The 26,736-nt window shown below is 45.3% G+C and overlaps 1 protein-coding gene across 1 annotated transcript in view; it reads right to left on the reverse strand.

Annotated features, from left to right (window-relative positions):
• The window catches only part of PEX1 (peroxisomal biogenesis factor 1), a 189,344-nt gene that overhangs the window by 90,346 nt on the left and 72,262 nt on the right, over positions 1-26,736 (reverse strand). Inside the window, exon 12 of the mRNA XM_029588869.1 lies at positions 12,820-12,990. Within this exon, the coding sequence (XP_029444729.1) occupies positions 12,820-12,990 (171 nt within the window). The remainder of the gene's footprint in view (positions 1-12,819; positions 12,991-26,736) is intronic.

Genomic DNA, 26,736 nt, shown 5'->3' on the forward strand with positions numbered 1-26,736 from the left:
TAAAAAAAAAAAAAAAAAAAAAAAAAGTTTTACCAACCAAGATTCTAACAAAAGAAAAGGCTAGCCACCTTTTAAAAAATAAACACAAAACCACCCCAAAATTCTTTTCCTTAGGGAGGGAAATTTTCAATAATCTGCTATGTTAGTACATCTGAAGTTACCGCAGTATTTTCTAAACCATGTGATGGGAGCTGCAGTGTTTATAAAACACCATACATTTCTGCCCCGAATGAGTGCATGTATGTTTCAATATATGCACATATTTGCAATGCAGGAAAATACATATACATACTCTCTATTCATTTCATAATAGTACACTCCTTTTTTATGCATGCAATAATTGTAATGTGCACCTAACAACCCTGACCAAATTTGACTTAATTGGATGAAGGATGCTAAAGAAATCTACTGCGACATTTAACTTTCAAAAAAGTGGCCATGATAAAATGAGGAAAATAGTTAGGAAAAACATGAAAGGAGCATTTGCAAAGGTTAAGAGTCTTCATCAGGCATGGATGTTGTTTAAAAATACCATCTTGGAAGCCCAGATTTCATGTATTCCCATGCATTAGAAAAGGTGGAAGGGAAGCTAAACAACCACCAACATGGTTAAAAGGTGAAGTGAGAGAGGCTATATCTAAAAGAACATCTTTTGAGAAATGGAAAAGGGATCCGAACAAAGAAAACAGGAAATGACATAAGCACTGGCAAGTTAGATGCAAAGCATTGATTAGGAAGGCAAAGAATTTGAAAAGAAGCTTGCCCTAGAAGCAAAAACTCATAATAAAAAATGTTTCTGAAACATTCAAAGTAAAACGTCTCAGAGAAACAGTTGGACCATTAGATGATCAAGGGGTACAGGGGGCATTTAGGGATGACAAAGCCATAGCAGAGACACTAAATGAATTCTTTGCTTCAGTCTTCACTGAGGAAGATGTAAGAGCGATACCCATGCTAGAAATGATATTCAAAGGTGATGATGCTGCACAACTGAAACAAATATCAGTGAACCTGGAAAATGTATTCGAGCAAATTGATAAACTAAAAGAGTAGCAAATCACCTGGAACAGATGCTATACATCCCAGAGTTCTGAAAGAAAAGAAAATTAAATTGTGGATCTGCTATTAGTAATTTTAAACTATCATTAAAATCACATATGGTACCTGAAGACTGGAGGGTTGCCAATGTAATGCCAATGTTTAAACGGGGCTCAAGGGATGATAGGAAAATTGGTTCTTACCTGCTAATTTTCGTTCCTATAATACCACAGATCAGTCCAGACAAGTGGGTTTTGCATCCCTACCAGCAGATGGAGGCAGAGATCAAAATTGAGGCACTGCTACATATCTGAGTGTGCCACCTGCAGTTCCTCAGTATTGACCTGTAACCCAAGCCAAAGATTAATCCTTAAAACCCCATTCTACGGCAAACAGGCAACTTGAGGCTGGAATCCCCAGGACTGGAGCCTTTTAAACGTCCAGAAAACAAAAAAACAGTCTGAAATCAACATATGCTCAAACTGCAAAAATTCCTTGAAAACATGGTATACCGACTATCAAGAAATTCAGTCTCTTTTGGCAACAAAACAAAAAAAGTGATCTAATTGCCAAAACCTATTAATAATCTTCAGATACCGCAACAGAGTCCTCTGCACATCCAAAAGATGCAGCTCTCTACCCTGAGGGGAATCTTTAGACCACTCTGGAAAGGATGAAAGATCCACCATCCAATTAACATGAAAGAGGACACCATCTTCAGGAAGAAAGAGGGGACCGTTCGCAATGAAGATATGGCCACCGGAAACACTGTCTTCAAAGTCAGGTCCTTCAAAGTCACTCTTTTTTAAAGGCTAAAAGGGAGTGCTACAGAGCCCTTGCAGAACCAAACTGAGGTTCCAATCCAGACATAACTTCTGATCCGGAGGGCACAAATGCTTAACCCGCTTCAGAAATCGAACCACATCAGTATGGGAGACCAAAAACGTCTCCCGAAACTTGCCCCTAAGGGATCCCAAGGCAGACGTCTTAATGTGGAATGAGCTATAGGCCAGATCCTTAGACAATCCCTGCTGCAAAAAGGCTAAGATATGCGGAATATCTACAGCCAGGGGATCCAATTGCTGTTGTAGACACCACGACTCAAAACCCTCCAGACCCTGACATATGCTAAGGATGTAGAGGACCTCAGAGCCTGGAGGAGCGTGGAAATAACCGGTTCCGAATAGCCTTTCAGGCGAATCACTGCCTCTCAAAAGCCAAGTCACAAGACACAATTGATCCTCCTGATCCAAAAATATGGGACCCTGCCGAAGCAAGCCTTGCAGGTGGGGTAACCCAAAGGTCCCTCTATGGCGAGATGTACCAGATCCGCAAACCACAGAGTCGCCAGGGTCACTCCAGCACCACTGTCCCTGGATGTGATTCTAAACACCACAGAACTTGACCAATGAGTGGCCAGGGAGGTAACATGCACAGTAGGATCCCCAACTGCCCAGGGGCACAAGGTACACCAGAATATCCACACCCACTATGCCAACCTCTCTTCTGCGACTAAAAAAACCTTGCAGTTTTTGCGCTGGCATGCGTCGCCATGAGATCCAACTGGGAAACACCCCACCAGGCACCAATGCGATGCCAAGCTTCCCAGGACAGCTTCCATTTTCTCGGATGCAGACGCTGTCTGCAGAGGAAATCTGCTTGCATGCTGTCCGCATTAGTGATGCGAGAAGCCATTAATCCCTCAAGATGGCTTTCCGCCCAAACAACTGTCAAGCTTCCAGAACCACCGTGTGACTCTTTGTCCCTTCTTGCTGACTGATGTATGCCACCTGTTGTCGCATTGTCCGATAACATACAAACCATCCACCCTTTGATCCAGGGAAGGAAGGCTTCCGGGGCCTGACTGACTGCCCTTGTTTCCAGGCGACTGATGGACCAGGATGTCTCCACTGTGGACCAAAGCCCTTGGGCAGCTCGCCCCAGGCACATCGCTCCCCAATCCTTGAGATTGGCATCTGTTGTGACCACCACCCAGACCAGGGTCTCCAGATCCATTCCCTTTTCCAGATTGCAACGTGACAGCCAGCAAGAAAGACTGGACCTAGATTCTTGTAGAAGAGGGAAAGGCAGATGATACTCCGACAACGGATTCCACCTGGACAAGAGCGCCTTCAGTAACGGTCTCTTGGTTGTGAAGGCCCATGGAACCAAATCCAAAGTAGAAGCCATGGACCTGCAAATAGCCCCAAATCATTGGCACCGACAGACAAAGCAGACGCGTTACCTGCGCCTGTACTTTCGACAACCTGACAGAGGTCAGGAACACTCTGCCCTTCTGGGTATTGAAAAGTGCCCCCAGATACTCCAATGACTGGGTCAGCATTAAGTGACTCTTTGCCACATCTATCACCCAACCCAGCACAGCAAGGTGTTCATAACTTGCTCAACGACCGATCGTACCCCTCCTGCGTCTTTGCTCGAATGAGTAAATCATCCAGATATGGCTGTACCAAAATCCCTTTGCGCCATAATGCTGCTGCTGCTGCCGCCACCACCACCATCACTTTCATGAAGGTTCGTGGGGCCATAACCAAGCCAAAGGGAATATCCCAGAACTGGAAAAGCTGTCCCAGCACCATGAACCGAAGTAACTTCTGATGGCCCTTACGAATGGGAATATGGAGATATGCCTCTGTCAGCAGGACATCCAGAGAAACACTACATATCTTATCACCTCCAGAACCCCTTGATCTGTCATGATCTTGGTCCAGTCCTCATAAGAAGAGGGTCAATTTCCCTCAGATAGTCTCCACAGAAAAAGGGACCATACTGGTCTCATTGTGACACCCCATTTACTCCGGCCCCTAGACCAGAATTATCGCGGCGAGGCCTATGTGCCCTCCAAAAGGACTGCTGCCTTCCCGAACCTTGTGAGGAAAACGAAGCACTCCTGTTGGAATGGCATCTCACTGCATCTCTGACACAAGAGTGAGGTGGTAAAAAACACGAGGGGTTTTTTTGTTTTGTTTTTTTTTTATCTTGCCGGTCTTCCTGTCCTCCGGCATTTACAGAGCTGCGACTTGGGGCCCTCCGGGCTATCACTGCAGAACTCATTCCTGATGAAGGCCTATGAAACCATAAAGTGCATCTGCCACATAGACTGCATCTATCTACTACAAAACAGCCACTGGAAGACTGAAGGCCACAACCTCAAACATCTCCAACTTCCAGTCCGAAGCATCCTTGAATGCCGCATACTCTCTTACAGGAATGGAAGTCTTCTTGGCCACTTTCAGCAGGCTCAGGAGCTCCAAGCTCTCCACTGGCAAAGGATAAAACCTCCCCATTGCCTACCAGAGAATCGTACTCCTGGAGTACCAGCTTCCTCACCATTATAGTCACAGGAAAACATCTCTGGAGAACCCTGCAGTCCATGCAGGACCAGGTCCCCCCTTCATTGTCCAAATCCTCCTTCGTGACCTTAATCCTCCGTTCGTCCAGAACCTGAGGGATGAAAAGATGTACCTCCTCTGTCCAGAATGAGCAAGCGTCTCTAGGGTCATCCTGTTCCACCACCAGGGTCTTTTCTGGACTGACCGAGGTCCTGTCCGCATCTGGAACACCATTCCTCAGATGGACCCCTCCCCCCCCCCCACGGTACTCCACAAGCACCTCCTGAGGAGCATCAGAATCCAAAAAGGTCCCTTCAACATCACCTAAAGGCCCCTCCAGAGGCCTAGATGGCAAAGACCACCGTCCAACTTCCCTGTGGGCACTTCCACCATGAGGTAAGTCTTGTGTACCAGTGGTCACTTTCCTCCTGCTCCCTGCCTGGCCAAAAAACACCAAATGCAGGAGCAGGGCAAAGGCTGTAGAGAAGGCCTCAGACTCAGTGGTGACAATTAGCTACCATCTCCTCCGCCAGCTCCCCCCACACTAACTCGAGATTCAGAAGTACTCTGAACCAGGGGGTATATAGTTGGGGTGGGAAACCTCTGGCCTCCTACCATGTGGAGAAAACAAGGCCACCGTTGACTTCACATCCATGAAGGCCTCCCTGACAGCATCCAAAGATAAGAGAAATCACCTCCCCCACAGTCTCCAAAGAGCATCCTTTGCCCCTAGAGATGCCATCAGGAAAAAGTGCAGCTGCATTAAGGCGCAAACGCCTTTCATACAGGCCCGACAGGATGTTTGCCACGGCCTGCAGCCAGCATTACCCTTTCGCGTTCTCCACGCATGCATGCTGCTCAGACACCATGTAGCCTCACTGAGCCCTCCCAGACACAGGGCAGAGTGCAGCTGCATTAAAGCGTGAACGTTTACCCTGCAGACCAGACAGGATGTTTGCTGCGGTCCATGGCCAGTGTTACGCTTCTGCGCGCTCCACACACGTGCGTCACGTTGAGCCCTCCCGGACTCAGGGCAGAGTGCGGCTGCATTAAGGTGTGAACGCCTTTCACACATGCCCAACAGGATGTTTGCCGCGGTCTACAGCCAGCATTACGCTTTTGCGCACTCCACACATGCATACTGCTCAGACATCACGTAGACTCACTGAGCCCTCCCGGACCCGGGGCAGAGCGAGGCTGTAATAAGGCATGAACGCCTTACTCCGCAGACTAGAAAAGATGTTTGCCGTGGTCCGCAGCCAGCGTCGTGCTTCTGTTCGCTCCACACATGCGCGCTGCCCAATCATAGTGCCTTGTCAAGCTTTCCCCGACCCAGAACAGGGTGCGGTTGCATTAAGGCACAAATGTCTTTCCCGTAGGCCTTACAGATTGCAATATGAGGCTTCAGTGCCATTAGGCCTGGGGAGAAACAGCAGCCTATCGGAAAAACCACCCTACTGTGACACCAGCTCGTAGGCCATGCACGATGTACTCAAGGCCTCGCATTACCAAGCCCAAATGCGTCTAAAGCAAAGCAGCCTGCCAGGCTCCCCCAGGAACTACCCTGAAAAGAAGTTGCCTAGCGGCGAAAAGTAAACACCACTCCAGTGCTAGCAAAAAGGCCACGCATGTGGTCTGCTGACAGATCCAACGTGCCAGCACAGGCCCGACCTTGGCGCGTGGAGAAGGAAAAACTTGCCCAAGCCTCCTGCCTGTAAGACCCCCAGATACCCCGGCATCTAGCAGCCCAGCTTCTCCTACCTTCCAACTCAGCCAGCTCCTGCTGACTAAATTCAGTACCTGCCGCTGAGCCATCCTGACTGAACCTCCTGTTTTTAATTTTTTTTTTTTTTACTTAATAGAAATAATTCCCTGCCAGGAGGAAGACAGCTGAAGGAGGAGACCTTGGAGAAAAGAGAAAGGCAGATCCCTGGCTATCAGTCCCGCCGGAAGAAGTGGGCTAAGGCAAGACAGGGATAGCCAACCCCCCGCTCGCCCAGCTCTACCTGAGGGATGGTCCACAAAAGGCAGGGAGCACTGAAGCAAATTGTCATCGTTTTTTGGGTTTTTTTAAACTTAACACAGACTGCAGGATTGCACCTCTACCATCTGCTGGATACAGAAATACTGAGGGACTGCAAGTGGCACTCTCTGATACGTAGCAGTGACTCAAAGTATTGTTCTCTGCCTCCATCTGCTGGTAGGGATGCAAAACCCACTTGTCTGGACTGATCTGGACTGATCTGGATATGAACAGGAACCAAGAAACTACAGACCAGTAAGTCTGACATCTGTGCCAGGCAAATGGTAGAAACTATTATAAAGAACAAAATTGCTGAACATATAGATAGGCATAGTTTAATGGGACAAAGCAAACATGGATTTAGTCAAGGGAAGTCTTGTCTCACCAATCTGCTACATTATTTTGAGGGCATAAACAAACATGTGAATAAAGCTGAGACAGTTGATATAATGTATCTGGATTTCCAGAAAGCATTGGACAAAGTCCCTCATAAGCGATTTCTTAGGAAATTAAAAAATCAAGGGATAGGAGGCAGTGTTCTATTGTGGACTGTGAACTGGTTAAAAGATAACAAAGAGAAGGGTAAATGGTAAATATTCCCAACTGAGAAAGTTGAATAGTGGAGTCTGTTCTGAGACCACTGCTTTTTAATATATTTATAAACGACCTGGAAACTGGAACAAACAACGAGGTGACCAAATTTGCCAATGACAGAAAATTATTCAAAGTAGTTAAGTCACAAGAGGATTGTGAGAATCTGCAAGAGGACCCTGCAAAACTGGGAGACCGGGCATGCAAATGGAAAATGAAATTTAATGTGGATAAGTACAAAGTGATGCACTTAGGGAGAATTCACTGCCAGAGGATTTGGTAAAAACTATTAGTGTAGATGCATTTAAAAACAGTTTGGCCAAGTTCCTGGAGGAAACGTCCTTAAACTATTATTAAGGTGGAGTTGCAGACATCCATTGCTTATTCTTGGGATATGAAGCTTGGCATATATATCTACCCCTTGGGATTCTGTCAGATACTTGTGACTTGGATTGGCCACTGTTGGAAAGAGGATACTGGGCTTGATGGACCTTTGGTCTGACCCAGTATGGCAAGTCTTATGTTCTTATATGTGTAGGCATGTATTTTATAAAGCATGTGCATAATCCACTTATGAAAATACTCACTTGTATGCTTACTTGCAATCCCCAGTTTGCAGCCACCTCCAGTACATCACCCAGACCCCAGCCAAAAACCACAAACAAAAGACAATTGCAATTTCCCTCCTGTGACTTAAATTAGCAGGTGCAAAAAAGCGTACAGACAAGTTTTGTATACCACTTACAAAATACAAAATTTGTGTGTGTGCTTCTGCACCTCGCCCCACAAAGGAAAATTGGTTCTCACTTGCTAATTTTCATTCCTGTAGTACCAAGGATCAGTCCAGACTACTGGGTTATGCCTCCCTTCCAGCAGATTGAGTCAGAGAAAAGCTGAAAAGCACCCCCTAGATATACCGGAGTGCCACCTTTGATCCTTCAGTATAATCAATATCAAAGCAGAATGAAGTAAATTTAATAACCAATGACTAGATCAAGTAAAAACAACCTGCCCTATTTCTCTTTTTTTTTTTAAAACAAGAAAACAGCGAAAAACTATGTAGAATTGTGCGTACAATACGTTAACGTGACAAGATCTGCAAATAGAAACAATATCTGAGCGGACTCTTCTGGACAAATCTCTGGGTGGGCGTCTGGACTGATCCTTGGTACGACAGGAATGAAAATTAGCAGGTAAGAACAAATTTTCCTTTCCCTGTATGTACCAGGATCAGTCCAGACAGCTGGGATGTACCCAAGCTGCCCTAAATGGGGTGGGACCCCGAGAGTCCCGCTCTGAGCACACTGCTGCCAAAAGAATCCACATCTAGAGCCCGGACATCCAAACGGTAATGCCTAGCAAACGTGTGCAATGATTTCCAAGAAGTTGCCCTGCAGATTTCTTGAGATGAGACACATTGGGTCTCAGCCCACGACACCGCTTGTGATCTGATAGAATGAGCCTTAAGACCATCAGGCACTTGTTGCCCGTGACATATGTACGTGGAAGCAATAGCGTCTTTTAGCCAACGGGCAATGGTAGTCTTAGAAGCCTTACATCCTTTCTTTGGACCGCTCCATAAGACAAAAAGATGATCAGACAGCCGAAAAGAATTAATCACCTCCAAATACCGCAGAAGAATCCGACACAAGTCCAACCTCCTCATATCCTGTCCCTGAGGTGAAGACTTATCCACCTCCGGAAAAGCTGGCAACGCAGACTGGTTGATGTGAAACGCCGAGACCACTTTTGGCAGAAAGGAAGGCACTGTCCGAAGCGAGACTCCAGTGTCCGATATTCGTAAAAACGGTTCTCTACAGGACAACGCCTGAAGTTCTGAGACACTTTGAGCCGAACAGCCACAAGAAATACTGTTTTAAGAGTTAAATCCTTCAACGTGGCTCACTTGATAGGCTCAAAAGGAGAACCGCAAAGTCCACAGAGTACCAGATTCAAACTCCATGAAAGAAACTGCCCGCATCGGTGGGTGTAAATGTTTAGCTCCCTTAAAAAAAACACAAACATCCGGATGTCCGCGATGGAGGAACCCGCAGTCTTACCTCTTAAGCATCCTAATGCTGCTACCTGGACCCGGAGGGAACTATATGCCAAACCTTTCTTCAAGCCATCCTACAAGAAGGCAAGAATGTGTACTATCGTGGCCTGTCGTGGGGACACCTTCAACCCACTACACCAGGAATCAAATACTTTTCACATCCTAACATAGGTGAGAGAAATAGATGTCTTTTGTGCCCATAGAAGGGTGGTAATCACCACCTCTGGATAGCCTTTCTTTCTCAATTGCCTCCTCTCATAATCCAAGCCGCTAGACAAAAGCGATACGCCTGTCGAAATATACTGGACCCTGGCACAGAAGATTCAGTAGATGGTGCAGATGCAAAGGTCCTTCTACCTTTAGGTTGATCAGATCTGCAAACCACAGCCCTCTCGGCCACTCTGGAGCTATGAGAATTACCAGTCCTCTGTGAGCTTCTATGCGTCGTAGAATCTTTCCCACCAAGGGCTAAGGAGGAAACACAGAGGAGAATGTCGAGAGGCCACGGTAGCACCAGAGCATCCACTCCTTCCAACCCGTGTTCTCATCTGCGACTGAAGAAACAAGCCGCTTTGGCGTTTAGTCGAGTCGCCATCAAGTCCAGCCGGGGGATCCCCCACTGGTGTATTATAAACCTCATCGCTTCCTCGGACAATTCCCATTCTCCGGGGTCTATCCACTGCTGGCTGAGAAAGTCTGCCTGAACGTTGTCCACTCCAGCTATATGAGACGCCGCTATGCGGAACAGATTGCGCTCCGCCCAGGCCATCAACTGGTCCGCTTCGGAGGCTACCGGCCGACTCCTGGTACCGCCCTGATGGTTTATGTAAGCCATGGTGGTTGCATTGTCGGATACGATCCAGACCAACCGGTGTTGGACAAGTGGTAGAAATTGGTGCAGCACTAGATGAACTGCTCTGGTTTCCAATCGATTTTTGGACCACTTGGTTTGCATAGGGGACCACTGGCCCTGTGTTGACAGAGATTGACAAACTGCTCCCCAACCTGTCAGGCTGGCATCCGTTGTGACAATGATCCATTGGGGAGTTTCCAGGTCCACACCCCGAAGCAAGTGATTCGGGACCAATCACCAACTCAGGCTGGTCTTGCCGGTTCCATCAATGGCAAGGGCAGATGGAACTCCTCTGACTTGGGGTCCCAACGGGAAAGTAGTGCCCTCTGCAACGGTCGCATATGAGCAAAGGCTCATGGAACCAACTCCAGGGTAGATGCCATAGAACCAAGAACCTGTAAATAATCCCACACTGTGGGCAAAGGAAGGACCAACAGATGTCGAACCTGAGTCATCAACTTCTCCATCCTCACCGGAGGTAGGTAAACCTTGCCCACCACTGTCGAAGCACGCTCCTAGAAATTCCAGTACCTGGGATGGGACCAGGTGGCTCTTGGTATAATTGATGACCCAGCCTAGGGAATGCAGGCGGTTCAAAACCGACCGTACCACCACCTTGCAGAGATCCTCTAATTTCGCTAGAATGAGCCAGTCGTCTAGGTAGGGATGAACTAATATCCCTTCCTGCCGAAGGCACGCCAACACGACCACCATCATCTTGGTGAAAACTCGTGGGGCCGTCCAGAGTCCAAAAGGTAGGGCGCGGAACTAGTAATGCTGTCCCATCACCATGAATCGCAGAAACCTTTGATAGTGTTCTTGTATACCTATATGAAGGTAGGCTTCTGTTAAATCCAAAGAAGCCAAAAACTCGCCTTTGTGGACGGCCGCAATGACTGATCTCAATGTCTCCACCCGAAATCTCGGGACCCACAATGCTCGGTTGACCTTCTTCAAATCCAGTATCGGTCGGAAGGAGCCCTCCTTCTTGGGGACCACGAATTAAGTGGAGTAACGACTGGTCCGACGTTTGGCTGATAGGACCTGGACAATCGTTCCCAGCGCCTTCAACCGAGACAGCGTTTGAAGAATCACTTGTTGTTTTTCCCGAGACCCGCAGGGAGACACCAGAAAGAGATCCCGAAGCGAGCAAGCAAAATCCAAAAGCGTAACCGTGATTTATAATATCTAGAACCCACTGGTCCAAGGTTATCTTGACCCACTCCTCGCGAAATAGGGAGTGCCGCCCCCCAATCTCCGGAACAGAGGAACGGGTCGGCACCCCTTCATTGGGAAGGTTTATTATGTGTGAAACAGTGAGAGGCGCCGTTGCGCTGAGGCCACCTGCCTCGAAAGGAATGCGCCCATGTCTGTGATCTCGTCTGTGATCGTCTGTGATCGTCTGTGATCGTCTGTGATCGTCTGTGATCTCGTCGATGTTTCCTGATTGGAAACTGCGCTGGCCTCGAAAACGGCCCCGAAAAGCGCCAGAGGACCGAGACGGTCTGGGCTTGTCCTCAGGGAGCTTGTAAACCTCGTTGTCCCCCAAGGCCTTAACAAGTTGTTCTTGCTCATCCCCAAACAACAGCTTCCCCTTGAAAGGAAAGGAACCGAGTTGAAAGTTAGAAAAGGCATCCGCCGACCAGTTACGGAGCCACTAGAGCCTCCTTGCGGAGACCGCCGAAGACATGGTGCGCGCAGAGGTCCGAAGATGATCATACAGCGCATCAGTCGTATAGGCAACCACAGACTCCATGCAGTTCGCCTACTCAGTCTCATCCGGGGGAAGCTCCTGGGATGTGAGCAATTGCTGAATCCAGCAGAGGGTAGCCCTCTGCATGAGGCTGCTACAGACAGCGGCCCTTACCCCCAACGCAGAGACCTAAAAAATGCGCTTAAGTAAAATCTCCAGCTTTCTATTCTGAAGATTCTTGACCGCTGCCCTCCGTCACGGGGATCATGGTGCGTTTAGCTATTGCTGTGACGGCAGAGTCTACTTTAGGAATCTTAAGGAGATCCAAAGATTCCTGAGGCAGCGGATAAAGCTTTTCCATGGCTCTGCTAACACGTAATGAGGCTTCAGGCGAATCCCATTCCAGAGAAACAATCTGAAAAAGCTTCGGGTGAAAGGGAAAGGTCTGAGGCGGAGCTCGAAGTCCTGATAAAACCGAATCCCCCGGAGAAGGGTCCACCAGAGTTGATGGAGGAGGGATTTCCAGTTCTTGCAGCACATGAGTTATTAAAGGATCCAATTCCTCCTTGCTGAACAAACAGAGCACCTGCAGATCATCCCCCTCCACTGGAGCGGCACTGTCTACATCATCGCCTGTATCTAGAGTGGAGGAGCCCTGAGGTCCGGAATCCGCAGGCGCAGAGGGCGTGGGGAGCTCCTGATCCAGAGCTGAGTGAGGAAGTCATGGCCCAGTACCCCCCAGGTCCACAGCAGACCTTAAAAGTGGAACCGGAGGAGGAACTGGATGGTACAAGACAGCCTCAGCCTCCATATATGCTTTATGAAGCAGCAGTACAAATTGCGATGAAAAAGGATGTTGCCTCTTTAAGGGGGCGGCCCCCCCTCTTGCATCTGCTGGAGTCAGAGAGATACAGAAGGATCGAAGGTGGCACTTCGGTATATCTAGGGGGTGCTTTTCAGCTTTTCTCTGACTCCATCTGCTGGAAGGGAGGCATAACCCAGCGGTCTAGACTGATCCTGATACGTACAGGGAACACTCCGTTTTTCTCCCTTTCACGTGTGTGCGTAACACTGCCAGGGCACGCATACTTCAGGCTCTTGCAAACCACTACTCATGCACGCACACATTTTGAAAAAGTACCCCACAGTGAAAGGAATTTCAAATCAGGAAGAGAAGTTTTATGAAATGAAGCTGTTTGCAATGCGTCTTACCTTGTGCCAGATGTCTGCTCTGAAGCATTTCAGGAGTTTGCTCTTGCTCTGGTGAAGAAGGAACACCTACAATATGATCCAAGTCATCCAACAGGATAACTGATGGCTGTCTCCATGCAGCCTCCGCTATAGCCTCCTCTATTTTCTGTCGTATGGTTTCAAACCTTTTACCTGAAACATTGAAAAATTTGTTTTCCATTTGTTCTCCACAGTAAGCACTCTCTCTCTTTCAGCTACTTTACATCATGTGCTTTATCTAGGATTTTCCCCCATTTTCTGATACATGCATAGGATAAGTGCCACAGGAACCTACTGATCACGCAGGATGCGACTGAGCGGAAGCAGTCTAAAAAAACATTTTAAGGAGGGTTATTCAGTTTTCCCAGATATTCAGTGCCTCTGAGTTGCATTCTTTTAACATAGAAAGTAATTTCTTTTTTTTTTTTTTTAATAAATTTACATTGGGAAATATCTCTTTGCTAGAAATTTTTTTTAATCCTGAATTAGCTGAGCTCTCAGATAAAATTGAGTAGAAGGTAAAATATCACATTTCATTAAAATGTGAGCCCTCTGGAATATTTAATTTATTAACCTGAAAATTTCCTCCTGCTCCTTTGGGTTTCCAGCTCAAATGGAACCAAAGCCTGGGATCTGGTGCCATAAACCTTTGTTTGCAAATACCCAGGACCTTTCCCCTATTTTATATTCCCCTTCCAGTACACCAAACCAGGTTACTGCAGTTACAGTCCTGGGGCAGGGGCCTTTTACCGGAGCTCCTTCCAGGACCCTGCACCACAGACCCTGAATTCAGCTTATGGTAGCATCTGCTGCGCCATACAAGTCACCCCCTTACTTAGTTTTCCAAACTGTCAAAGTCAGGCTCTTGTTGGTTGCTATCTGAGTCCAATTCCCTGTTACCTCTTGCCATTGAAGTAGAGAGCAAAGTTGGAGTAATATTCAAAGTATCAGGCATGTTGATTAAGGGTAGTAACTGCCACACCAGCAAGTTACCCCATTGCTTGTGTAAGGGATATTGCAGAATCAGCTGCAGCACTGACATTCGGCCTGGAATGGAGATGACCTATCCTTGAACTGCAAGAACAGATAGTGAGCAATCCTGTCCTGGCATACATAAGTTTGCACCTGGCATACATAAGTTTGCACCTGGCATACAGTAGGCTATAAATAAGTTTGCACTTTGCATGAACTCTTCGGCACCTGGCATAGAGTAGGCTATAAATAAGTTTGCACTTTGCATGAACTCTTCGGCACCTGGCATAGAGTAGGCTATAAAGTTTGCACTTTGCATGAACTCTTCGGCACCTGGCATAAAGATAAGATTACTTCGCACGCACATAAGCTTGCACCTGGCATACAGTAGACTATAAAAGAAAGGTAACTTTGGACGACAAACTGAGAGAGAAAGAGTTCCTTTGCAGAAGAAGCAAAGTGATGTTTTGTCCTTTGTAGATGTACAAAGTGAAGATCCCTTTTTTCGCCTGTGATGTGCTCTCTCCTTGCCAGGCTGATGATGAAAAGGGTGTAGTGAGTATTGGCCGAAATATTGTGCACGGATACAGATGTATATGCTTATGCTTAGAACTGTATATGCTTAGAACTGTATATGCTTAGATACTTTTAATACTTGGACTTAAGATTGTATATCAATAAACATATTATTTCACTTTTACCTTATTCTCGCCTACCTGATTCCTTACATTTGGCGACGAGGATGGGATGGCTTTATTTAAAAAGAAAACGAAGCAGCCATCCGAACCTGTTACCCCTGTGGGTGTTAAAATCCCGGCACAGGAATGGGCAATGAATATGGGATTGGCAGAGGTATGGGATGCAGGTGGCGAGCCTGTAGATATTGTAAAGAAGCTACAAAAGGTCCCAGTAATTAAAGGGAAAGAACTAGGGACAGTAAGAAGACGTGGTTGAAGAAAGGTTCAGGGTTCTCCGGTGAGAACTTGGAGCCTCACTGTGCACTGATGAGTAGCGCAGGATCTTTCCCGTTAATAGCTATGGGAAATGAAGTATGTGTACTGTAAATAAAGCTATATTTTCATTATTGTATATCTCTTATCTTGTATCATAGTATGTGTATGTGTGTGTTTAGTACTGTGCGAAGTCTGCCTAAGAAAGAACAGAAGGGCAGAAAAGAATTTGAAGGGGCAGAGGTGAAAGCCCTAGCAGAAATTCCCAACTGGGAAGATGTAACTTACTCACTGCTGGTCAATGAGTGGGGGTGTAATATGGGGTTATGTGAAAATTGTGATAGGAAACTGGGCATAGAACCCCACAAGAGGATAGATATTTCTTACTAGACATAGGAAAGCTCACTTAAGGGTTAAGGAGTTGCAGTAGCAACTAGCTGCAGCCCGAGAAGAATTAGAGATATTAAGGCGGCATAGAGTGGCGTTGCAAGGTCAGTTGCAGCTTTTTAAAGATAACGTGGATATGTAACCAGTGGTGGCAGAGAGGGCAGCTGTACAAGTAAAATAAATACAGCGTGGTGCAGTGAGCTGGGTTACGTAGAAAATGAAAGCAAATTAGTATAGCGACTTCCTGGATATTCCGGGATGGGAGAATAAATCATATAAAATGTTATAGGAATACTGAAAATCAATGGTGAAAGTTTTATATGAGCCTTTAATTTGTGTCTGTGTATTCCTTGATCTTTTACTGTGAAGGGCTGATTTGTTTATATTGGGAATGTCTGGCCTGTGTTCAGAATTGTTCTTGTAACTTACAGACAGCAGGATAGTGCATAAGAAAATCTATTGCATATAGAATATTCTGTGTGTGTGTTTAACTTTAGCATTATGTGGCAACAAAGTGTCGCTTGTTAAGAATCACAAGGACACTAAACTAGAATTAAAAGCAGCAACTAAGAAAAAGCACTTTTTAGAGCAGCAGTATGTGGGAAGAATTCATGGCATTCTAATGCCTTAGCAGACAAATCCTTTTGATGATATAGAAAATAAGATTTCTAAGTATATTCATGCCCCAATGCTCAAAAATGAGCACAGCCTTAATATGGCTATTGTTAAATATTACAAATGCTTGGTCACAATGCTTTAAGATATTGACAAGCAAACTGTAATTGGTTAAAACTGGAGAATTTATTTTTCCTTTCCCTTTCTCCCTGCCCAGTTGGCAGAAGATAGACAATGCTATGAGCAGTGTGAGACTGATTTAGATAAGAAGCTAAAAATTGCTTGTACTCAGAATGAAATTTTAAAGTCTGAAATTAAAATCCTTTGGGAACACCGTAAACCCAAATCCTCCTCTGATTATAAAAATGAAAAAGAAGTTAACATGCATCTGTGACAGGATGTTAAAGGGAAGGCATATATTTAGTTAGAAGTTTTGTGGCATTTGGTATCGATGCAGGAGAAAAGGACATACAGTAAAAAATTGTCATAAACCCCTGAATTTTACATTCAGTATTTACCTTCCCTTCCCGGCAGGCCCCTATGTGGCCTCAGCTGATAACCTAATGAAAAGCTTCTAATATTTTAATTGTGCAGCTATAGATTTAGCTAAAAGATTTTACAGAAGATACCTCAGGGAGAGACTAATTTTTTTTTCTTTCTCCCATCTCTCCCACATGACTAAACTTGAAGGAATCTAAACAATTCTGGTTTCCGTGATTAAGCAATTATAATCTGTTAGCAGATAATCAAAGTAGTGATTTATAACCTTAACGGTGCTGACTTATAGCTAGCCGTTTAATACTTTGTAATGTGATTTAAAAGATTGGAATTAACCTCTCTTTATATGTGAGATTTTTCTTTTACAGACTTACAAGAATAAAAGCTGCTGTACAGGAAGCTGAGGGTTTTTTCTTTCTCCTAGATTTTGTTTTTGTTTTTTCTGAACAGATCTGTTTTAAGAATTTTTGATTTTTGCTTAATTTTGGATCCAAAGATTTTTGTTTTTAATTTTAAAAGGCCTACTTTTTGAACTTTAATGTTCAATAATTGTTTTCTGTTTGTGGTTCTGTGTCATTATGTGTTCTGTTTGTGTATCATTATGTGTTGTACATACATGACGACAGAGTTTACTGACTGTAGAACAGTGCACTGAATACACAATAGCTTTTGACGTCATTTAAGTGAAGCAGTCACTGCTAAAGTTTTGTGGACAAAATGTTTTAATAATGTTTTAGAGTATATTATGCTAAGGGGTGACTTTTGATTACTTGCAAGTATAGTTTTACCCAAGAGATTTTTCAGGTTATTTTCTTTTCCACTTTTAAACAGAATTCTGATTTTTGTTTTACCCTGGCCAATTCACCAGTTTTTCTTGGTCTAATTTTATTTTTTGATTTAATTTTTGAGCTCACAATATGTGTTAATTGTTGGTTTTTTTTTTTGGTTTTTTTTTGTGCAATGAATAGATGTGTGACAGTTTGAATGAAAGGATGTCTAAGCACCTGGGTTGTTTTTGTCTGAATATTGTGTTACTTTATAGAAAAGTGGGGAAACAAAGAAGGGATTAGATATTATGTAGCTGTTTCTTTGACTTATGATAAAATAATATTGGATATCCATATGAATAGTGTATATAGGGCTTATTGCATACGAGAAGTTATTGATGTTTATTGTAGAGTTTCTTATTTACTTAATTTTGGTTTTTATATCAGGTATTAATCCATACACACAAACATCTGAATTAGTGCTGGGAGTGCAGCGGCTGTACTGCAAGACAGCTTCCAGAGTGATGTGCTGCAAGACATATTCACTTCATTTGTCATTGACCTCATAACTTGAAGTCATCCCACCCTTTGCCACAGAAGACATCTTGAATCTTTCATTTTATGGACTGAAGTGCTCAGAATTTCCTTGTTCCGTGGGGGTGGCCTTACTTAGACAATGTTTTTAAGTAATATGTATTTCTCTTTGAAATGTAATAACTGATAATTATGATGAAATATGATTGTGATACACTCAGTAGTACCTAGTCACATTGTTACTTGCAATTGTTATTATTTTGATTCTCACGTTAATGATACTGAATTGATGCAGATTTATTGCTCTGTAGTTGCTCTTCTCTGTGTTAATGGTTCAGACAATAGTTTGGTTTTTTTTTAGAAAGATCTAGACTAGATTTTTGAAACAGTAATTTTTGTTGTTTTCTTTTTGCCACCACCAGGGGGTGGGGGACTATGTACTACACCTGAGTTTAACTGTTCCAGATACCTAAAAGATAATGAGATTAGCAGGCTGTATGCTGCCAGTGGGAGATGCTGTTACCTAAGACCATACTTCATCGAGGGGTGGAGAGGCACCCAAATAACTGCACAAGTGGACGCAGGCTACACTGAGCGCAGTAGGCCTGATGCTGGATAATCAATGAAAGGTGGCCTATATATATCTCCTGATGAGCTGGGTGTCCCCCAGAAGTCAGAGAGGCCAACCACATACAACAAGAAGAATGGAGATCGCAATGGATGATGGCCGATTCCAGATACTGAGACCAATCACTGTGGACACTCCTGGCAGGCCACAGGCATGCCTTGCTACTGTTTTAAATTGGGCAGATCTCTGTGTCAGTTAAACTCCAGGGCCATGCAGTTTAGATGGGGCTTAGGTATTGATAAGGATATTCTGACCCATTACTCAGAAGGAGTTTTTTCTTGCCTATCTTGTTTTTCTATATTTGCTAGTCCTAAAAGGACCAGTGTTTAATACATGTTTATACATATTGTTTTGACCTATGTAAATATAGATTAGCACACTGCCTCTCATTAATTACAGCACATATTAGCCTGTTTGAATAAGTCTATAGATATTGTATCACTTAAAACTCTATTTGTAGCTGAACATCTTCATTCTTTGAGTCACAAAATCATTGACGACCGGTCGCTCCGCTATCATACTTGTCATGTGTATCCTGTGTTGACCACACCCTCCTGCTATAGCCTCTTCCACTGTTGTGGATTGCAGGACATGATTACTCAGGGGTGGAATGTAAGGGATATTGCAGAATCAGCTGCAGCACTGACATTCGGCCTGGAATGGAGATGACCTATCCTTGAACTGCAAGAACAGATAGTGAGCAATCCTCTCCTGGCATACATAAGTTTGCACCTGGCATACATAAGTTTGCACCTGGCATACAGTAGGCTATAAATAAGTTTGCACTTTGCATGAACTCTTCGGCACCTGGCATAGAGTAGGCTATAAATAAGTTTGCACTTTGCATGAACTCTTCGGCACCTGGCATAGAGTAGGCTATAAAGTTTGCACTTTGCATGAACTCTTCGGCACCTGGCATAAAGATAAGATTACTTCGCACGCACATAAGCTTGCACCTGGCATACAGTAGACTATAAAAGAAAGGTAACTTTGGACGACAAACTGAGAGAGAAAGAGTTCCTTTGCAGAAGAAGCAAAGTGATGTTTTGTCCTTTGTAGACGTACAAAGTGAAGATCCCTTTTTTCGCCTGTGATGTGCTCTCTCCTTGCCAGGCTGATGATGAAAAGGGTGTAGTGAGTATTGGCCGAAATATTGTGCACGGATACAGATGTATATGCTTAAGCTTAGAACTGTATAAGCTTAGAACTGTATATGCTTAGAACTGTGTATGCTTAGAACTGTATATGCTTAGAACTGTATATGCTTAGAACTGTATATGCTTAGAACTGTATATGCTTAGATACTTTTAATACTTGGACTTAAGATTGTATATCAATAAACATATTATTTCACTTTTACCTTATTCTCGCCTACCTGATTCCTTACAGCTTGTTTTCGCAGACCACAAAATCCAATATCCTTGTTGGCTGCTGTCTGAATCTAATTCCCCTTTTCTTCTTTTCCCCCGCTGTACAAGCAGAGAGCAATAATGGAGTTGCATCAACTGTATGAAGGCTTATTGGTTAAAGGTAGTAACCACCACACCAGCAAGTTACCTCCATGCACGCTTTTCTTCATTTCCAACTTCTAGGGATGCACAGTGTTTATCCCATCCCCCTTTGAAATCTTTCACCATTTTTGTCTTCTCCACTTCCTCCGGAAGGGCATTCCAGGCATCCACCACCCTTTTCTGTGAAGAAATATCTCCCGACGATGGTTCTGAGTCATCCTTCCTGGAGTTTCATTACGTGACCCCTAGTTCTACCAATTTCTTTCCAACTGAAAAGGTTTTTCGATTGTGCATCATTAAAACCTTCCAGGTATCTGAAGGTCTATATTATATCTCCCCTGCATCTCCTCTCCTCCAGGATATACATATTTAGGTCCTTCAACCTCTCTTCATAAGTCATTACCCTTCTCTGGACTGCCTCCATCCTGTCTCTGTGCTTTGAGATACGGTCTCCAAAACCAAACACAATACTCCAGGTCTCTAAAAGATTAGCTCTGACTTGCAAGTAGGGAATCCTGGCTGCTTTTTCTGTGTGTTGTCACCTTAGCCTGACTTGTGGCTTCAGCAGCTAATTTAGCTTAGCTCTGCAGAATGATCCTTTCTTAACCGGTCTTCATTTTTCTGTGACCCAGGCTGTTCTCCAATTTATTTACAGTAAGAATCTGTTTACCTATTTTACATTTTAATAAAATTCGCAGTTCAAGAAGTGGTCTCCTTTGTATGTGAAGTGAAGACCAAGTTAAGCCATCTGTTTAAGTTAGGCATAGGAAATATGCAGCAGAGACAGAAAGCAGAGCTGCTTACCTGTACAGGTGTTCTCCAAGGACAGAAGGATGTTAGTCCTCACACATGGCTGACAAATGTTTGTTAGAAATCCCATCAGTTAGAATTGTCAGTTTAGCTCTAATACGAAAAAGGGCCTTCTCGGTAGCAGGCCCGATATTATGGAACAATCTCCCAGAACAAAACAGATTGATTCCAAACCATAAAGAGTTGAAAAAAAACAAAAAAACACTGAAAACTTATCTGTTCAACAAAGCGTATATAGTACAATAATATCCGATTGACATTATCCCTGACATGATATTATCCCAGACCTATAAATTTGATTTTAGTGTATGTATGTTATTTTTTTTTTTATCTTTTATTCCAGTTTTTAATTTTGTGTTAAATTTTCAAACAAAGCGAGGTTATGTTTGTATCTTTGTAAACCGCCTAGACGGACATATAATTGCCTTATTGTGCGGTATATAAAAGCTTTTAAATAAATAAATAAATAAACTTATGTCTAAGTTTGTAGAACTTTGATTTGCCACATTGAGCATGCCCAGCCTGCCCCACACCACATGTCTATGTGGGGTCCCTCTTCAGTTTTACAGCATAGAATTAGATGTAAATAAAAAAACAGGAGAAATCCAATTCCATGGGGTAGCGGGCAGGTTTTGTGAGGGCTAACATCCTGCTGTCCTCAGAGAACACCTGTTACAGGTAAGCAACTCTGCTTTCTCCGAGGACAAACAGTGTAGTAGTCCTCATACAAGTGACTCCCTAGCCACAGGCTGTCCCCAACTTAAAAGGGGGACCAACCAACACCCAACCAGGTGCCAAAGGGCACAACAACAATAGTGTTGTTGGTAAGAGGGGGAGACAGCCTCAAATCAAACGGGCCCTAGGCAGGAGAGTGTTGGATTCTACACCTCAAACAGATTCCAAAGGACAGATTGGCCAAACCTACTATCGCGTCGGCCATCCCTATCCAAGCAATAGTGAGAAGTGAATGTATGGAAGGAGCTCCACATCACAGCTTTGCAGATCTCCTCCATGGGAACTGCTCACAAGTGGGCCACCGACGCTGCCAAGCCTCAGACAGAATGAGCCTTGACATGACCCCCAAGATGCAGTCCTGCCTGGGCATAACAGGAGATGCAATCTGTCTATTGGTTTCTGTCTGCTCCAGATAGAAGGCTAAGGCTTGCTTGCAGTCCAAACTGTCCAGGGTTTGTTCACCTTGGTGCGAATGGGGCCTGGGAAAGAACGTTGGCAGGATGATGGACTGGTTAAGATGAAAGTCCATCACCTCCTTAGGGTGTGTAAGGCAGACCACCCTGTCATGATAAAACTTAGTGTAAGGTGGATAAGTCATGAAGGCCTAGAATCACAGACCTTGAGGGCCAAGATGACTGCCATCAAAAATATGACCATCCAGGTCAGATACTTCAGGTCACAGGTGTGCAGCAGCTCAAAAGGAGCTTTCATCAGCTGAGCTAACACCACATTTAGGTCCCAAGACACAGCGGAAGGACTTAGGAAAGGCTTCAGCTGAAGCAGACCCTGCATGAAATGTACAACTATAGGCTATACAGAAATGGGCATACCATCTACACTACTGTGATATGCACAAAGTGCTCTCAGATGACTCTGAGTTGGTTTTTAAGCCAGCTTCTGATAGGTGTATAAAGTAATCAAGCAGTTTGTGTGGGACAGGAGAACGGATCTAGGGCCTTCTGCTCACACCACAGGGAAAACCTCCTCCACTTCAGTCCATAGGACTTTCTAATAGCCACCAGGACATGAGACACATCTTCCAAAAGACTGAGTGGTTGCAAAACTAACCTCTTAACATCCAGTAGTGATAGGGCCTGGAGGTTGGGATGTCTCAATCTGCTTGTATCTTGTGTGGTAAGACCTGGGGAAGTCCCCAGACTGATTAGCCTCCGAATGGACACCTCCCACAGGAGTGGAAACCAGACCTCTCTTAGCCCTTTTTGGCCTAGACAATAATAATACCCCTGTCCCCGCAAAGCTTCAAGAGCATCTTTGCTATGAAGAGAATCAGAGGATTCGCACTCAGAAGACTTTCGCTCCAATACCAGGCGAGGGCATTGGAGGATGGTTTTCCCATCTCTCCTGTATAAGAAGCAGAACAGAGGTACCTTTCTGTTGCAAGAGGACGCCAAGAGATCCATATCCAGGCTCCCCCAGAAGCAGAATATCTGATCTGAAATCCCTTGATCCAGAAACCACTTGTGGGGTCTGAAGGCACAATGCAGTCTGTCTGCTTACACTCTTTCTCCACTCCGGCCAGGTACATAGCCCGGAGCACAATCCCATGGACAGGGCCCATGACCAGATCTGAACCACTTCCTGACACAGGAGGTATGACTAATGTTAAGTGCCATGCCATTTTTTATGACTCTTATGGCCAGGGAGACAAGAACACTTGGATTTTCAGTGAAAAACTATATTTTATTGAACAATATAAGTATTCTCGGGAGATGCTGATGCCATGCCTCTGACAACCTGTCCACTAGCATCTCATTGCATACAGGAAGCATTCCTTCTTTTATAGATAACATACAATATTGTGGAAGCTTCTAGACTTGCGTGACTGCCCAAAGAATCATTTACATAGGTTGTCATGTCAACAGCCTAATGTGACTATCTCTGTACTGCCCTTATTAGTTTTCCCAGGTGTGGCCCATTTGCCCTCACTCTCGAGATAGTCCTTTGATCTGTTAAAATCTTACTGGTCAAGATAATTAACACATCTGTGGCTGTGTTGATAAAAACTCCTAAGAATAGAGCCCAAAGCTCCCGCCGTTGGTTTCTTCTTCGTGACCCAATGAATAGGCCTCACCTTTCTGGTGCCAGCTTGCCTACCTGACCAGCTGAAGTTTGCAAGTCATGCTCAGCAAGTCACTGAGTTAATTCAGCCAAAGCAGGCTAAGAAAACCAGAGGATTCTGGGGTTTTTTCTTTTTCCATGTTGGTTTTTCTGTTCAGGCCCACTCATCACCCTGTACCTCCCTGCTTGTTAACATACCACATCACCACTTAGTTCTCAGTTTGAAGCAATACATCTTTGCTGGACAACCGATCTCTGAAAGCCCATAGCGCATACCTGATTACCCAGAGCTCCAGGAAATTGAATTTGGCAACAGTGCCCCTGGGCAGACCAGAGAACACTATATGAGCTCCCCAGCCCAGGGTGGATGCATCTGTGGTTAGACAATTTGGGTAGGACCACCTTGGAAAGAGATCCCCCATTCCAGATTCAAAGTATCCGCCACCAGGACAAGGAGACCCAGAGGGGCAAAGTGACTCTGATGCAATCCTGGAGGTTCTACATGGCCGCCACTGTGACCTCAGGGTCCACTGGGTTTTGTGTCTGTACAATCGTGCCAAGGGACTGACATGAATGGTTGCACCCATATGGCCCAACTACCTCAATATGTACCAGGCAGACATCTGCAGGCTCTGCTGAATCTCTAAGAGAAACAAAAATAGTTGTGTGCTACGATCACACTTAAAGTGGATTATTTATGAGAGAAAATTATTAGAAAATATTTTAACAGAATATATATATTCCAACAAATATCTTGTACAAAGATATTTTTTTAAATTGGAAACAGTTTTTCAACAAATCTAAAATTTACAAAGAAGTCACCTAAAAAAATGTTAAAGAATTCAGTCCCCCCTGAATCTCTGCCACGATGTCATCAGGGTGAAAGCCCTTTGATGAGGCAGGAAGGCCTTGGCCTGAGCCATGTCTAGCAGGGTTCCTATGAAGTCCAATTGAAGTGAAGGGCTGAGATGGGACTTCGGGTAGTTGATGACAAATCCAGCGACTCCAACACCCAGAAGGTCAAATGCATGGACTTGACGAGACGTGCTCTTGACCAGCCAATTGTCCACATAAGGGAAAACATGCACCCCCAGCCTGCGGAGGTGCACCACCACCACGGCCAGGAATTTTGTAGAGACCCGTAGGGCTGACACGAGCCCAAACGGCAACACCCATTTCTGGATATGCCGTATTCCCACCACGAATCGGGGATACTTCCGGTGACTTGGGAAGATCTCGATGTGGGTGGACGCATCCTTCAGACTGAAGGAGCTTAGCCAGTCCCCTTTTAATAGAAGAGGGATCAAGGTACCCAGGGAAACCATCTTGAACTTTTCCTTTCTAATAAATCTGTTCAAGGCCCTTGGATCTAGGATGGGACGGAGTCCTTCATTTTTCTTTGGAATCAGGAAACATCTGGAGTAAAATCCTCGTCCTCTTTGCCTTGGTGGAACAAGCTCGACTGCTTTAGCCATTAAGAGGGAAGAGAGTTCCGTTAGTAGTACCTCCCATGCACTACCGGCCCCCAAAACAGGCTCGGAGGGCAATTTGGCGGGGGCACCCAATAGGTTCAATTAGCATCCTTGATGGACGATGGAAAGAACCCACAGGTTTGAGGTTATACTAGGCAACTGGTTCGCAAAGAACCACAGCCTGCACCTGACCAGCGGATCCATGACCCTGGGTACAGGTAACTGGACTACGCTCCCTACGACAGTCAAAACTCCATCCCTTGAGTTGATTGAGGTGCTGGCTCTCTGCTGCCTGGGACGGCTATGGGAGTCCTGATGTATTTCCTCTGGTGAAAGACTTCTGCCCCAATCTCGCCGACCTCTTAGCAGAGGACGACAAGTCTGGATTGCTGGCGGAGAGTTGTTAGAGGATTTCAAGGTGGTCCTGGAGTTGGACCACCACATCCCTGACCCTCTCTCTGAAGAGATTCTTCCCAGTACATGGCATGTCAGCAAGTCTTTCCTATATCTCTGGTCGGAGATCTGAGGCCCACAGCCATGCCATTCTGCGGGTGCCGATTCCTGCTGCAGAGAACTTCAATGCCATTTCAAAAACAAAGATTGCTCAGACCTCGTTTTTAGCACTCCAGGCCCTTAAGCACTAGCGACATGAGGGTGCCCTGTTGCTGCTGAGGCAACTCCTCAGTCACTTCCTGCATTTGCTCCCAAATGTATTGCGAGTACTAGCTCATGTAGAGCTGGTAGGAAGCTATGCGGGCAATGAGCATGGCTCCCTGAAAAACCTCTCCCCCAAGAGCGTCCATCGCTCTGTGATCCTTCCCCCAGTGGCGCCAAGGAATGGGTCAGAGACCACTTGGCTCTCAAGAGCAGATTCGAGTACCACTGATTGGTGTGGAAGCTTTTGCTTATCGAACCTGGAAGCCTTCTGGATGAGGTAAACTTTGCCAGCCTTCTTATTCACGGGAGGCAATATGAGCGGGTGTTCCCACATCCTCAGCAGTAACTCCTTAAAGGTGTCATGCACCGGGACCACTTCGACCTCCTTAGGAGGCTCCACAAACTGTAGGATTTCAAGCATTTTGTGCCTGCCATCCTCCCCTGTCAGCAACTGAAAAGGGATGTCCTCCATTACCTGCACAAAACCTACGAAGCTTAGATACTCAAGCTGAGACCTACTTTGCTCCTCTGGAGAAGGGTCTGAAGGGAGACCCTCAGAGCCATTGGTGAACAACTCCATGGTAACGCACCAAAGAGCACATGGAGTTTCTCCAACAGTGGCTCCAAAAAGGATGGTGCAGGCTCCAGTACCAGGGAACAGATGTCCCGCATTTCCTGCCAGCTATACTTGCCTCTTGAGCTCCTCCTCAAACATTGCCAATGCTAACACCAACTGGGAGGAAGGAGGCGTGACCAGATGCTCTTCAGAACAGAGACGAGCATCAGTGACTGGCACCTATACTGATGGAGACCATCATGGACCCCCAGCACCAATGGAGGAATGGCACTCCTTGCCACGGGGTCACTTCGGTGGCATCACAGCATGAGCTGGTGCATCCCTGTGCCAGGCACCGTTCATCGATGGAGACCAATGCCTCTTCAGCTTCCCTCGATGTTGGATATGATCTTTTTCCGATGCTGAGGCACCAAATGTAATCAGCCTGGAAGAGCCCAACGAAGGTCGGTCTCTGGCACCCCTATCAGCAGTCAACATAGACTGTCTCGCCAATGCTGATAACTCTGTGTCCATCAGTACATCTCTGTGGTCCTCCGATGCCGATGGCTCACACTTCTTCAACCCAAAGAGGTGACGAAGACCATGTCCTTTTGGGGGTCATCTGGGCGCATTTGCAGCAACAGCGGACATCATGCGATGCCCTCAGGCAGAGGACACATTCATCATGAGGATCAGTGATGGACATGGTCCTCAGGCACCAAGGGCAT

This window comes from Rhinatrema bivittatum, chromosome 2 (genome assembly GCF_901001135.1).
Source record: "Rhinatrema bivittatum chromosome 2, aRhiBiv1.1, whole genome shotgun sequence".
NCBI lineage: Eukaryota > Metazoa > Chordata > Amphibia > Gymnophiona > Rhinatrematidae > Rhinatrema > Rhinatrema bivittatum.